The 13464-nt window shown below is 36.1% G+C and overlaps 1 protein-coding gene across 2 annotated transcripts in view; it reads left to right on the top strand.

Annotated features, from left to right (window-relative positions):
* Positions 1-13464, top strand: part of ADCY8 (adenylate cyclase 8) — a 119100-nt gene that overhangs the window by 83574 nt on the left and 22062 nt on the right. For both annotated transcript variants that reach the window (XM_004940042.5, XM_418437.8), the window contains 3 exons: positions 4752-4852; positions 9518-9719; positions 12957-13046. In XM_004940042.5, the coding sequence (XP_004940099.1) occupies positions 4752-4852; positions 9518-9719; positions 12957-13046 (393 nt within the window). The remainder of the gene's footprint in view (positions 1-4751; positions 4853-9517; positions 9720-12956; positions 13047-13464) is intronic.

Raw genomic sequence — 13464 nt, 5'->3', positions numbered from 1 at the left:
CATTTCTGACACCAACATATGTTGCAAGGGCTAAAAAATGGTGCTTTCATTCAGTATTTTTTAGCTGTCTGGACCAAACAGCAAGTGCAGGGAAATGATCACAATTCCTTTCTGTAAGGTGAACTGAACCCTCTAAAGTAGGTTGTTTTTAGCACAGCATGGGAATATATTTTTTTTCAGTGTCAGCACTTCTATTTGCTCTCATTCATCCACCTCCAAAACTGGGAGAGCTGCCAGCCAGGAACCTTCTTGTTTGTGTTGAGTGTGCAAAGACACCATCGGCATGCTCAAAGAAGGATGTGGAAAGCACCAGGAAGCAAAGAGATTATGTGGATTAAGGAATGATGAATTGCAATGTACTTTTCATTGTAGGCATCATCTTGTGACATGATGTGGAAAACGTCCTTCTCTTTCCTCCTAGTTAGCCTAGGTTTTAGTTACAGATGCTTTAGCAGTGAAACTTTCACCATTTAGTGCTGGCCTAAGTATTAAACTATAATGTGCAAGTAATCATGAAAAAAAAAAAATACTGGGAGAAATGCTACCTTGCAGAAGGTAGCTATTTACTCCATGTTGTCTTATATACTACTATCACTTCTTCCTTTTCTCCTCCTGCCCATTCAGCAAACAAAACTAAAAACTCAGATTAGAAGCCCTCCCGCTCTTATCCCCACCTCTAACCTCTAATTCAGTCTGGAATTATGCTTTCTTTTAGTCACTGACATTTTGGAACTGCTTACTATGACCTTCTACATCAGCATCTTGAACTGCTCCCTGCAGTGTTGCTAAGCAAATAGACAGAATTAAGTCTACTGCTCTCCCATCTCACACTGCTCTTTCCGTTTGCTGCCAGTTGCTTTCAGTTCAGCACAGTGACCGCTGTAAGTCAGAGGTAACTGAAATAAAGGAACTTCTCTTATGTAAAATATTGCACCCTCACATTTAGCCATCACACATCCATGCAACACTGTATTTCTTCCTCCTGCATTAGTAACAGGACTACCATGCACTGTGATCATAATTCTTTTTGGGTAGCTTGAATGGATTTCAGATGTTGTGCTGGACTTCTAGATTTTTAAATTGTCTATCTTACTGGATTTTTGTTTTTTTGGTTGTTTATTTGGTTTTATTATTATTCATTCAATTCAATCAAGAGATTGCAGACAGCAGATTTACAGTAGTACCAAAAGTGCTGAGTTACTTCTTTTGAGGTTTCACAAGGTAAAGAATATCTGGACACAGCATGCCCAAACTAGCATGGCAGCTAGCACAGCTCCTAGTTTGCAATAGTTTAACTCATTGGTATTTCACGGCAGTTTAAGTCGGTGATACATCTTCCCACTCCTCTCTCATCTCATTTCACTTCAGTCTACTTTGGTGATAGCATAAATGTAGATTCCACAGCAAGCAGCAATGATTACATTACTGACTGGGTTATCTCTCTGTTGCACTATGTGTATTATTTCCACATTAATTTTTTAAGAATACATTTTTCAGAGGTTTTGTGCAAGATCTTCATCTGGTATACTGTACAGATCCTTTCCTCAAATGGACAAGTCATTACTAACCTGCATTTTACTCATTAGCATTTGATGTCTCATTTAGAGACTAATTTACTCTCAGTTTTGCTAGAGGTTATTTTCACTAATAGGATGTAGGCAGACAGAGTGAAAAAGAGATCACTGGGGAGTACTTCTAATGGTAGCATGAAAGTACACTAAGGGTTTTCAAACATGTAATGGCTCATAAGGAAAATCTGATGATACTTTACATGATTTCAAAAAATTAAAAGATATCATTATGATGTTCTACCTTAATAGCAACTACTTGGAAACATCAGTAATATGTACTTTCAGAGAGGATAAGTAATAGTAATGGAGAAAGGTGATTTGCATTCTGGTATGGTTTTTGTTAAGGAAAGTTTCCAGTTTTTGTATAAACATATGTTTTGTATAAACATATCCTAGGCCTTTCTGTGTATTTGTATTGCTATCATAAACCATTCTGATCTTAGAAGTGAAGAATCTGAGATGAGCACACAGAAAACATCAAAAGGGCTTTCACAATACCGTTTTTCTTATGTCAAAATTAGACCTAAATATCTGGTTTCCTAAATGTCTGAATTTCTCAGTATCAGAAGTTCAGGTGGCTGAGAAGTTCAATGACTGTGAAACAAACCTCTCACTTCCTGTATCCTGTATCATTGCAGACGTTAGCCACACCTCTGTCCTTCAACCTAGAAACTTCCAGTTGCTTCCCAGGGATCTGTGCAAGAAATACGTGGCAAATTCTGAGCCTCTTGATCATCTTTTCTGTTATTGATTATCAGTAGGGTCTGTATCTACTCTATGATCTCCTCAGAAGTTCATCCATCTCTTCTCCTGCCTTGAGTTTCCATCTTCTGTCCCTGCTCAGCAGAAGCTGCAGATTTTCCATTGCTCCAGAGGAAAAACTAAAAGTAAAATCACTATCTTCCCTTTCACCTAGAAGATCAGCAGCGAACATAATGCCAACCATCTTCCTCTCCAGTGCATAGAAACTCTAGGTGGACATGTGAATACCATTGCATGTCCAGTGTCACCTCCTTCCAAGAAGCTCTAGAAAAAGCAGAAAGGTGGGGAATGTGCAGCATTACTCAGCGGAGGAACCTTGGCCTTTCTTATTTGAGCTAGATTTTAGCTAGCTGGATGGGCATAGCTAAACAGTGCCACCCAGCAATTCAGAACTCAAGGCAAAGGGCTCACTTCCCAAGGGAAGCACAATGAGTCTCCTCTGCACCACGATCAAGTCACTCCAGTGTGTGTTAGATCAGTGGGACACTGTAGCTACAAATTTTTTAGGTGTCGTCATGATTCTTTCTGCATCTCCACCTGGCTCCAGCTGGCCACATGCCTCCCTATACTTCTGGAGGAGTCTTGAGACTTAATCTATCCTTAATGAATTCTCCAAGCCGTTAAGGGATTGGCTGCTAGGAAAGTGCTATGTTTGTCGTCGGTGTTTGTACTGCCTTAGAGACACTGACAGTTTCTCATCACAGCACTCTTACTGGTTAGACCACAGCATTCATGTTTTTGACATAATGCTTGACACAGCAGCAGGCAATTCCATGTTTGTATTTCATTCAATTCATTGTCTATAATTTCCCTAAGGAATATCTGGAATTTCCTGTTATATTTTAAGAAGCATGTCTTTCTTTTTGCCCTTGATTTTTAAAGTGACAAAAAAAAAAAAAAAAAAAAAAAAAAAAAAAAAAAAAAAAGGTCAATTAAGCAAACTGCTGCAGTTCTATTTCCCTGCAAATGAAATAGAGGTCAGTACCTCTGTGCATTCGGCAGCAAAATGAAATGGAGTTGCCTGTGAGTACCATCAAAAATCATGTCAAAATGTTGCTGCTGCTTCTGGCAACAGCATACAGAGGGTGTAATCACGGCGGAAGAAAATCCAAAATGAAAGACACCAACAGATAAACACATCACTTACTCAAAGCAAATGGGAGAAGGGAAGGTAGGGGAAAAGGAAAGGAATAGGAAAGGGAAGCCTTTTTCCTATTTTCAGAATCTTGAGTCTGTCCGTATAGATATAGATGTTCCTGTTCATTGCAGGGGAGCTGGTCCAGTGGAACTTTAAATGTCCCTTCCAACTCAAATGATTCTATGATTCCATGATTCCATGATTCTATGTTATAATGTTTATAGCCTAAATCTAGGCAGGAACTTCCTTCAAGAGCAGTTTAGTAGTAAAATCCATAGTTTATAGCTGAACTCTTTCAATGCATGTTCCTGATACAGTTCATTTTTCTCAATTATAACACTTTCTGGGCATTTATAACCACAGTTTGCCTTATTATTTCCAAACTCCTGAAGAAAGATGCTCATAGGTGGTATTTCTTTGACTCTCTTCTGCACATGCAACTGTCAATTCCTACAAAACAACAAGAGATTAAATGAAAATGAGTTATTGTTCAGAGAAAGTAAAATGAATGGAGCAGGCCCCTATGGAAGGAGATTTTATTAGCTGGAAAGAATTTAGTATCGTCACTCTGGGACAAATGCATCTTAGGACTAATCTTCATCTACTATAAATGATTAGAGTTGTTGAATTAGCACTGTTGAATACCAGCTGAGGATTCAGGCGATATATCCACCTAAACTGATTCACTGTAATTTGCTGATGTGTTTGTTACTCCATTTCTTGGTAACCCCCATAAAATGGATCTTGCTAGTATATTCAGTGGTCTGATATGCTGTACAAATACTTTCTGAATAAATGATAATACTAAAGCTCTTTAAATGATCTTTTACATAATAATACCATCATTTCCTCTGTGGAGAATACCAACATTGATATGTTTCTGTATAGCCTCTGGATATGTTCAGATGTAGAGATAATGACCCACATCCGAGTCATAGAATGTCCCAAACTGGGTTTGTTGGTTTGTGGGGTTTTCTTTTAAGTAAAAAAGAAAACAGAATGGCATCAATCTGTCAGACAGTCACAGCTGACTTTAGTGTTTGCCTTCAGGAACCCAAAATTCCTTTGGTGAAGCAATTATGTATTTAATACCCTACACAGCAGTTCAAGGCTCTGATAATTTTGTTCTTTTAATGCAAATATATTGGAAAAAGAGGCAGTCAATAAAGCAACTTCACAGTGACAAGCAAAATGAGGGACTTTTCTTGATAATCTTTGTCATCACTATATGACTTAACAACTAATTTGCCTTTTTTTTCTTTTTTTTTTTTTTATTCCAGTATTCTCAAATGCGAGATGAAGTATTTAAATCAAACTTGGTATGCGCATTTATTGTTCTCGTATTCATCACTGCTATCCAAAGCTTACTTCCTTCTTCCAGGTAAATGCAGATATACATTGTTATATATCTGAAAGCACTCTTGGAGGTGTTCAAGGACCGTTTGGAGGTTGTACTGAGGGACATGGTTTAGTGAGAACTATTGGTGATGGGTGGATGGTTGGACTGGGCAGTCCTGTGGGTCTTTTTCAACCTTGGTGATTCTATGATTCTATGATCCTATAATGCAGAATGAAATTGTTGTTTCTTTGCTAACTGACTGATAATCACCTTGGGAATCAGTGACTGTTTTGTTTTTGTTTCTTACGTGCTACACAAGAAAATGGTATTGCTGTACTGTATTATGATACATACTACCCAGCTTGGGAAAGCAATATTCTGCCTTTGTAAAGCAACAGCAATAGGTGATCTGGTGGACCACCTCCCACATCTGCTTCTACCTGGGCCTGACCAAATAACAGGTTCCTATTGAAGTGAAGAAACTGTGACATAGCTGTAATCTCTATGCTGATATGTGTATGTAGCTTATGTTACATTAATGTAGCAATATCTGTTGGATCACCTCTGGAAGATCTGGTTCACTACATTTATGTCTCAGAATAACAAAATGGTGGTTAGATGCAAGCAACTGCATGCTCTGTACTTCATAGTTGATCTTAGATGAGAACATGCCCAGAATAGTATCTGGCCTTGCATTTTCCTTATGTGCTATAGTGCTCTAATACTAGTAAGTTTGCTTGTCTGAAGTCCTTCTCACAAAGTACATTAAAAATTCTTCACTCCTGGTAGCTGTTACTTTTATATGTTTTCAGTATGTACAGGAAGATTTATGGATCTCATTATGGAAACCGTTTTCCAAAATTATTTCTGCTGCTATATCAATCACTGCAATAGTAGCAAAAATACATTACATTTCTTCTATCTGCACAGATTTATCTCTGTTAATTCTCGTGAGGGTATCTGATGCCATTGGAGGTAATGGAGGAGTCACACAGCCTCCATGCCTGCAACTGACTCACATTCTGGTTTCCCATATTGTATGGTGCTGTTGTGTTTTCTCCAGCATGTCACAGATTCTTTGCAGACCTTTTTAACTAAAAGTTAAATGGGCTTTAAATTATAAGTGAATGCAAATAAAGTTTAGATATTTTGTATAAGATAAGATCAGTAGAATTCTTTAAATTTTGGAACTCAGACCTCAGGAATTCCCTTAAATGTTGATTTTTAGAAACTGGGAAGATATCGGGAGAAAGAGTATTTACCGTTATCCCTTTTGGGAAAGATTTGTATAAGTGCACAGATACTTTATGGCTGTTCTTATGTTCTTTTAGGAGCTGAATACCACTGTAAAGATTCAAGAAGGCAAATCTTGGTCTTCGATTTTCAATTTATGATATTCTGCTTCAAAATCTGTTTCAGTCTTAATAAAACATGGCTTTTAAATGAAGAGCAGCCAATAGCTGAGCAACACTAAAATAGCAAGTTTTGAGTAAACTTACAGAATGAGAAAATAATCTGGAAGTTCAAAATTCTGAAGTTTCTGTTAAAAAATAGAATAATCACATGAAGAAAGTATCACTAAGTTAGGCAGGATTTTTTTTCAGAAAATCCTATGTACTTTTGTTCATACTTCTAGTAGATATCAGAGAAGTAAACTTCCCTATGGAAGGAACACGGACATAATTTCCAAGGAATAGCTTACAGACTGTATAATTTACATTCCTCATGGTAATTTACTCATACAACACAATTAATTACCTTTCAATGAATGCTTTAATGTTCTGTTGAACAGAGATGGAATTATGTATTTGCTTAAATACATCTGAATATTTTCTGAACTGGGTCTTTCGGGAATTTTTTGAAACAGTGAAAGAAAACATTATTTAAATCATCATGAAGTATCTGCAGGGACTTTTCTAGATAATTTGCCATGATCTGTGTGTTCAATAAGGGAATCATCTTTCTATTATCACATCTACTTTCTATCGCTACATCTACATCCACTATGTCTGGGAGTTCCTGTATTTTATCTCAGTTTATGTTTGTCTCCTGCAGGATAAATATTGGATTCATTCATAATTTTTCCCTGACAAGAACCTCACAGAATTTAAGAATATTAGCAGCAGTTTTCATGCTTTGAAATATTGAGTTGGGGATATTATGTGACATAAACTAATGCCATATTTATGCTGTAATTATCCTCTGTGAAGCCATTAAGTTACATTGCCTATCTTATAGTGATTCATCTTCTCCATCTGAATGTCCTGAGAGTTTGATTAATCTCCTGCGATGAACTTTCTATATGCTCACATGGACAATAGATTATACTAGGACGAACTTCTGTGCTACAGTTATTTCTGACGGTTTTTCCCAGGGTTATTCTTGTGAGGGGAGAAAAACAGATTTCAAATTGTTCATTTAGACATCTGCATGCTTTGTTTTACATAAATTTTCCTTCTGGCTTCACAACTCTTGATTTCCAACTGTGCATCAGGAAGAGGGAAGGCAAAAGCTCAATTTCAAACCTCATTTGATCTTGACATTAAAGGAACCTCTGGGATGAAAATCATTTGGTCCTGAGTTGCTTCTTCATTGTAGAGGGAATCTAACCCTGGTGTTACACTTCACAGATAAGTTCTTTGGCAGCAACTGTTGTTGCTGTTGTTCCTATTCCTCTAACCTCCCAGTGTTTTCTTCTCAACTTGATCCTATCAATATGCTATCAATAATCTTAACACAGATACTGGACTGATCCTTTGGAGGTCTTAGATGTAAAGCGTTTCGTTTTGTTTTTATTTTAAAAAGATTTAGACAAGAGAGAAACATACAAACATTCAGTTGTATAGGCATAACAGAAGAATTGTTGTTCCTTAAATATGTAATACAGGCAAAAACAAGGCCATGGTTTCCCACTCACCTAATCAGGTTGTATTGCATTTTTGGATTTATATTCCAGATTTAGGTTCCTAGATGTTCTCTGTATAATACTATAATGCAATAACATTTTGTCCTAAATTTAGGGTGTGGAAAACTGAAATAAGAACTCAAGTTTTTTTGTCCTCTGGTCTGACATCTTGAGACTTGACCCTAATCTTTTTTAAAGCTTTATTCTGGTTTCATTTAAAGCTGGGTCAGGCTAGGTCAGCAGCAGTGGTGGGCTACACTACATATACATAAATAAACTGTCTATATATATCTAAGATATAGATAGAAACTATCAGTTCCAAAGAGGATTTCAGTCATATGGCTTTGGAAAGTAGGAAGGCTATTGCAGAATATTCTAGTGTATTAAACTGAAGCAATTCATCTTACATAATTTTTGTAAAGCAGTGTCTATACTCTGGGTTCAAAATATAGTCGCTGGAAAACCAGACAATCAGGGGATCACAAGATGCTTTTCAGTTGAATAAATATGAGACTTCTTGGTAGTAAGATGAATCTTATCCTAAACTACACAGCTCTCTTGATAAGCTGTCTTGGCTAATTCTCCATGACTATATTGTCCACCTTTTCCCTGGCTTTATTTTATCTCCCTTGACTCTATTGCTCCCTCTTAACTATCTTAATTTTTTTTGAAGGATACTAGAAATTTTAATTACTTGATTACTCCACATTCCAGAAAGGTAAGAGAAAGCAGCATGAAGAAAGGAAAATTTTGAAGGAGCAGTAAAGTTACTTTTAATTTACACAAATTTAATTGAAATAAAAACCTTGAGAGATGCAAAAAGAGAATAATTGGTCCAAATGGGAACACCAAAAATTAGTTTATGAAGTGCTCAGTGTTTTTTTCTTGGTGAAGTAAAATAATTTTCCACATTTCTCAAGCATGTCATTTACTTGATTGACCTCATGTCCTAGATTTAAGCAATGGAAAAAAAGAACAGATTTAGAAAAATATAATGAAAGATGGACTAGACGAAATTCTGTCTATAATCTTTTATTTAAAGGAATTGAATTGTCCATTCAATGTTCAGTCCACAGAACACATTTTCATCCTGATTTATATTTTGAAGGGCTTCTGTGAAAGCAGTAGATCTGGAGAGTGTTGTTTTTGGAAATTGATTATATTCTATTCTTAGCAGCAGTTGACTCACTATTAATTAAAATTAGGGAAATCTTGCATTTCTGTAGTTACCATATCCTGACATGTCAGAAATCAAGCTGCATCATTGTACTAGTCACTTCTGATGTTACAATCTACGACCAGCAATACAGAATAATTTTAAGACATTTGTGTTGTGCGGTATACAAAATCTCACTTTCCCAAACCTCCTAACCTACTGGAGAAGGACCCAGTTTATATATATATATATAGTCTCCATATATATATTGTATATATATACAAAATCGTACAGTGTGAATAGATTTGCTCTAAAAGCAACTTAAGGGACAACTGTGTCTAGAAAGAATGAAGATTCTGATTGCTCAGACGCTAGGTAGACAGGTAGAGGCACTGGCAGTGATTTCCTTGGCTTATTTATTCAACAGCAATTTCTCATCAAGGAACAGCATGAAGCAATGGCAGACACATGGAACAAGAATAAATCTCTTCTTTCTCTGTCTTTATGTCACTGAACTAATTGTCTCAAATTTATGACAACTGATTTTTCCTAGAGTTAACTGTTGGCACGTTAATTTTTGTTAGCAGTGGTATAGAGATGAAGTTTAATGCTGGATTCTCTCTCTTTTTTTTTTTTTTCTTCCCAGGGTGATACCAATGGTCATTCAATTTTCTATTCTGATTATGTTGCACTCCGCTCTTGTGCTAATCACCACAGCAGAGGATTACAAATGTTTACCCTTAATGCTCCGGAAAACTTGCTGCTGGATTAATGAGACCTACTTGGCCAGGAATGTTATTATATTTGCATCTATTCTGATTAATTTTCTTGGAGCCATCATAAATATTGTAAGCTTCATAGGAAACCAGTGGTTATTATACAGGCTGAAATGATTTATGAATTATTAAGCTTGGTAAAGTACTTGCTGAATAATGTGTTTATAAGCCAACTAAGACTTAAATATAGAAAGCAAAGTACCACAATTTCAGGAAATGTAGTTTGTTGCTTAAACTATGTATTTCTGAAATATCTAATTACTTTTCCTCATGATAATCATATATTTTTAAAGCCCTTCTGCTAATTTCTGTTCAATATATCCACAGTTTGAGAACAGTTCATCTTCTGACATTCTCCTATACTTTCTTTAAGATTATTAGTCCAAATAATGCTTCTAAATATTAAATTCCTCAGCTCACATTTCTCCTATCAATTATCCTGCTAAAAAAAAATGAGAAGGGTCAACATAACTAGAGCATATCTGCAGAGCAGATGACGTTGGGCCAGTAACATCATTACAGAAGAAAAGCTAAAAATCCTAAATTCTAATCATAACTTGCCATTTGCTCATTTAGTGGTTTTATCAGACTCCTTCAGTCCAGATTCACATTCGCTGAAGCATCAAACTATGGACATGGTCACTTGCAGATCTTTTTATAATCAGTGCAGAAGAAAAGGTATCCCCAAAATGTTTTTGGTCATACTGGTCCTGTTAAAGAGATTTTCCTCTCTCCACTGCTCATACAGGAAATTTACTCTGACTGGACTCCCACTGTACGTGTTTCAACTAAGACCCAGATATTACAAACCTAGAGCAAATTTTGTCAGTGTAACTGAGGAAGGGTGTGTATTAAATCTTTGCTTAGAAATTGTGCTTAGATAAAAATATTGCTAATTAAATACTGTGGGCCTGACGCTATATAAAGTCAGATGGTAAAAGAGTTGGGTCTGTGGAAGACATTTAACACAGATGCAAATACAGTAGAGTTGTGATTATCTGGATGTCTTCAGAAATATGACACAGCTTTACATGCATTAGACAGGTAATCACACAACTTGTTAGTTGCTGAAGTCAGTGCAAAGAAGGAAGTAAATATCACAGTAATACATAAAAAATAACATGTTCATCACAGTTTCATCTCCTGTGGCACCTTTTGCTTATGGTTTAGCTGTGCTTTTTCAGCTGAACTTTGTTCTTCATAGATGAGACCAAGAAAGCATTTAGTAACAATAAAAATAATAGCATCTATAACACAACTGCAACAATAATTATTCTGTAATAATTACAATTAGTATATAATCGCAGAAATTATACTTCTGATACTTCTGACTTGTGTCACCTTTTACTAACAAATATCAGGTTGCATTATTTTATACTGCTGTCATTCTTCCTTGATTAAATTCAGATTGCCAGTATGCTAGGACTCAGCACCTGTCTTGGTTCCTTTGTGATAAGACAGTCAGTTGGAGAAAGAATGTCTCCACCAAGAAAAAATAAATATGGTAAATGACAAGACTGAAAACTTCCTAAAGATAAGGACACTGGTACATTATAGTATACATCCCTAAGGAGTACTGTAGAATTTAGAGGATTTTAAATTAAATTTGGCAAATATCTGTCAGGCAGGATTTTGCTGTGATGAATTTTGCTCTTGGAACAAGGTGGCTGTACTCAATTTGTTAAGACTATTTTGATAACAAGATTTTCTCCATGCCTTGTTGATTATTTTTGAAGATTGATTCTGTTGTAATCTGTGGGATGGCTAATCCAAAAAAGTCAAGGAAATGTAACTGTTTTTACTCTTATTCCAATGGTCATCTATAAGACAAGAAACAGTCTTGCTTATTATCTTTTATTCCAGTCCTTACCTCTACATGAAACCAAAGCATTTACATAATTTCATTATTTCATATGAAAAACTTCTACTATAATAATAGATTGTTTCTAACTGTTTTTAACTACTTTCTGTACACCACTAAAGAAGGTGACTTTTGTGAAGCCACTGGTTTCTATATAGTGTACTGCAACACTCTGTAGGGGCCTACATGTACTTAAGAGACAGTAATGCAGCTCAGTCATTCAGCTGTATGCATCCATTGTAGTGGAGAGAGACTTGCATGCTTTCTAATAAGAGCCATAAGGCTTTGGTTTCACTGGATGGGCAAATGGATTCTGTAGTTCAATATATTAATACATTCTTATCATCAAAAAAAATGGAAAAAAGTTTCTGGTCTTGAATATCTTTTTAGAAGGCACTCAGACTGGCTGTCACAGAACTCTGCGTGAACTCACAGAACCTCATGAACTTGCATAGGGTATCATTATCAGTTGTCACGCAAGGCTGCACAATCTAGAAAATGTTGCATTGCAAAGATGACCAAGTTACTGAAAGATCAAACAAGAGAGTTCCAAGTTCAAAATTCATTAAAATTTAATTATAAGTAGTTGGACTTCATTAAAAAAACCCTCCCTAGTAAGAGGGCCAGGGGGAACTAACTTGCACATAACAGGTTGATGCATTGACCTAGTATAAACATACAGATTGGACTAATATATGTGACAAGAAACTCCATCTGCTTTAGCTGTCAAAATATGAAACCGCAAATGATTTTTTTCCTGTGTTCTTAGTCCTCAGTGTATTATGACTCAAAACTACCATTTTGTTTATATTTAATATAGCTATTTTGAAATACTATTAAAATAAATGCAGGCCATAAGAGTAAAAAGCAATATTTTTTGAAATTTTTCCCAATACAATTCTCAAAAACTTTCTATAATGTACCATTTTTCATTTACTTCCATTTGGGATGTTTCACTTACAGTTCTAGGACCCCATTATCATTTGACCCAAGCCAATTCTGCACAGCGTCATGAGATTTTGCCCCTTCTCTGGAAGGATAACATCCATAGCAAATAAGCAGGAAACCCTACCTGAAAGAAATTGTACACGTGCTGTCTGATGTTATGTTCACATTCTAATAATTTTTCTCCATAATTTATAGCACGGTGTAAACATTTTTGGGAGTAATTCTTGACAGTCCAATGTCAGTTCTTTGAAACTCCTGGAGGAGCTCATTTTTCCACTTTGGGAATAGGATTGCATAGGAGGGTTACCTAGAATGACTGTAGTGTGCATAGCTTTTCCTTTTCCCCTTTCTTCTTGCTGTTTATTTAGTCCTTCCTGGAAGTTAGGAATATGGGACAGAGAGCAGTAGGTCAGCCAGTTCCATCCCTGAACCCAGCCACCAGCCATTTAATCACCAGTGCAAGATACAGCCCTCAGTTTGTTTTCTTTCTTTATTCACAGCTATGGTGTGATTTTGACAAACCAGTACCTCTGAAGAACCAGACGTTCAATTCATCTGCATCCTTTTCTGACATCTGTTCCTATCCTGAGGTACATCAGAGGGTACTTCTGAATCTGAGGCACAGATGACAAAATTTACATAACTACTACCTGGAATCAATGACCTGTGTACTGATGGTGAAGTCAGGTGTCTTAACAGCTCTGTAAAGCTGAAGCATAACATAGGTAGAAAAACAGATATGGGTTACAGAAGGAATCAATCTTTCAATTTAATAGAACATTACAACCAGAACCTGTATGTACCCCAATATTTTTTATTGTTCTGCCATTCAGGCAGGAACTATGGAAATGCATAGACAGTGTTCAGCTTACAGCTGAAATGTGAGTAGACCTGAGATGGTGAGATGTGACAAGATCCACATTTCATTAAAAGTCAAGACAAATTTTATTTCTTCATTAAAAATCATTAGGAAAAATGGAAGCCTTGACTCACTAGTAATATCGTCAT

The sequence above is a fragment of the Gallus gallus genome, chromosome 2, assembly GCF_016699485.2.
Source record: "Gallus gallus isolate bGalGal1 chromosome 2, bGalGal1.mat.broiler.GRCg7b, whole genome shotgun sequence".
NCBI lineage: Eukaryota > Metazoa > Chordata > Aves > Galliformes > Phasianidae > Gallus > Gallus gallus.
This window is presented reverse-complemented; position numbering and strand designations above follow the sequence as displayed.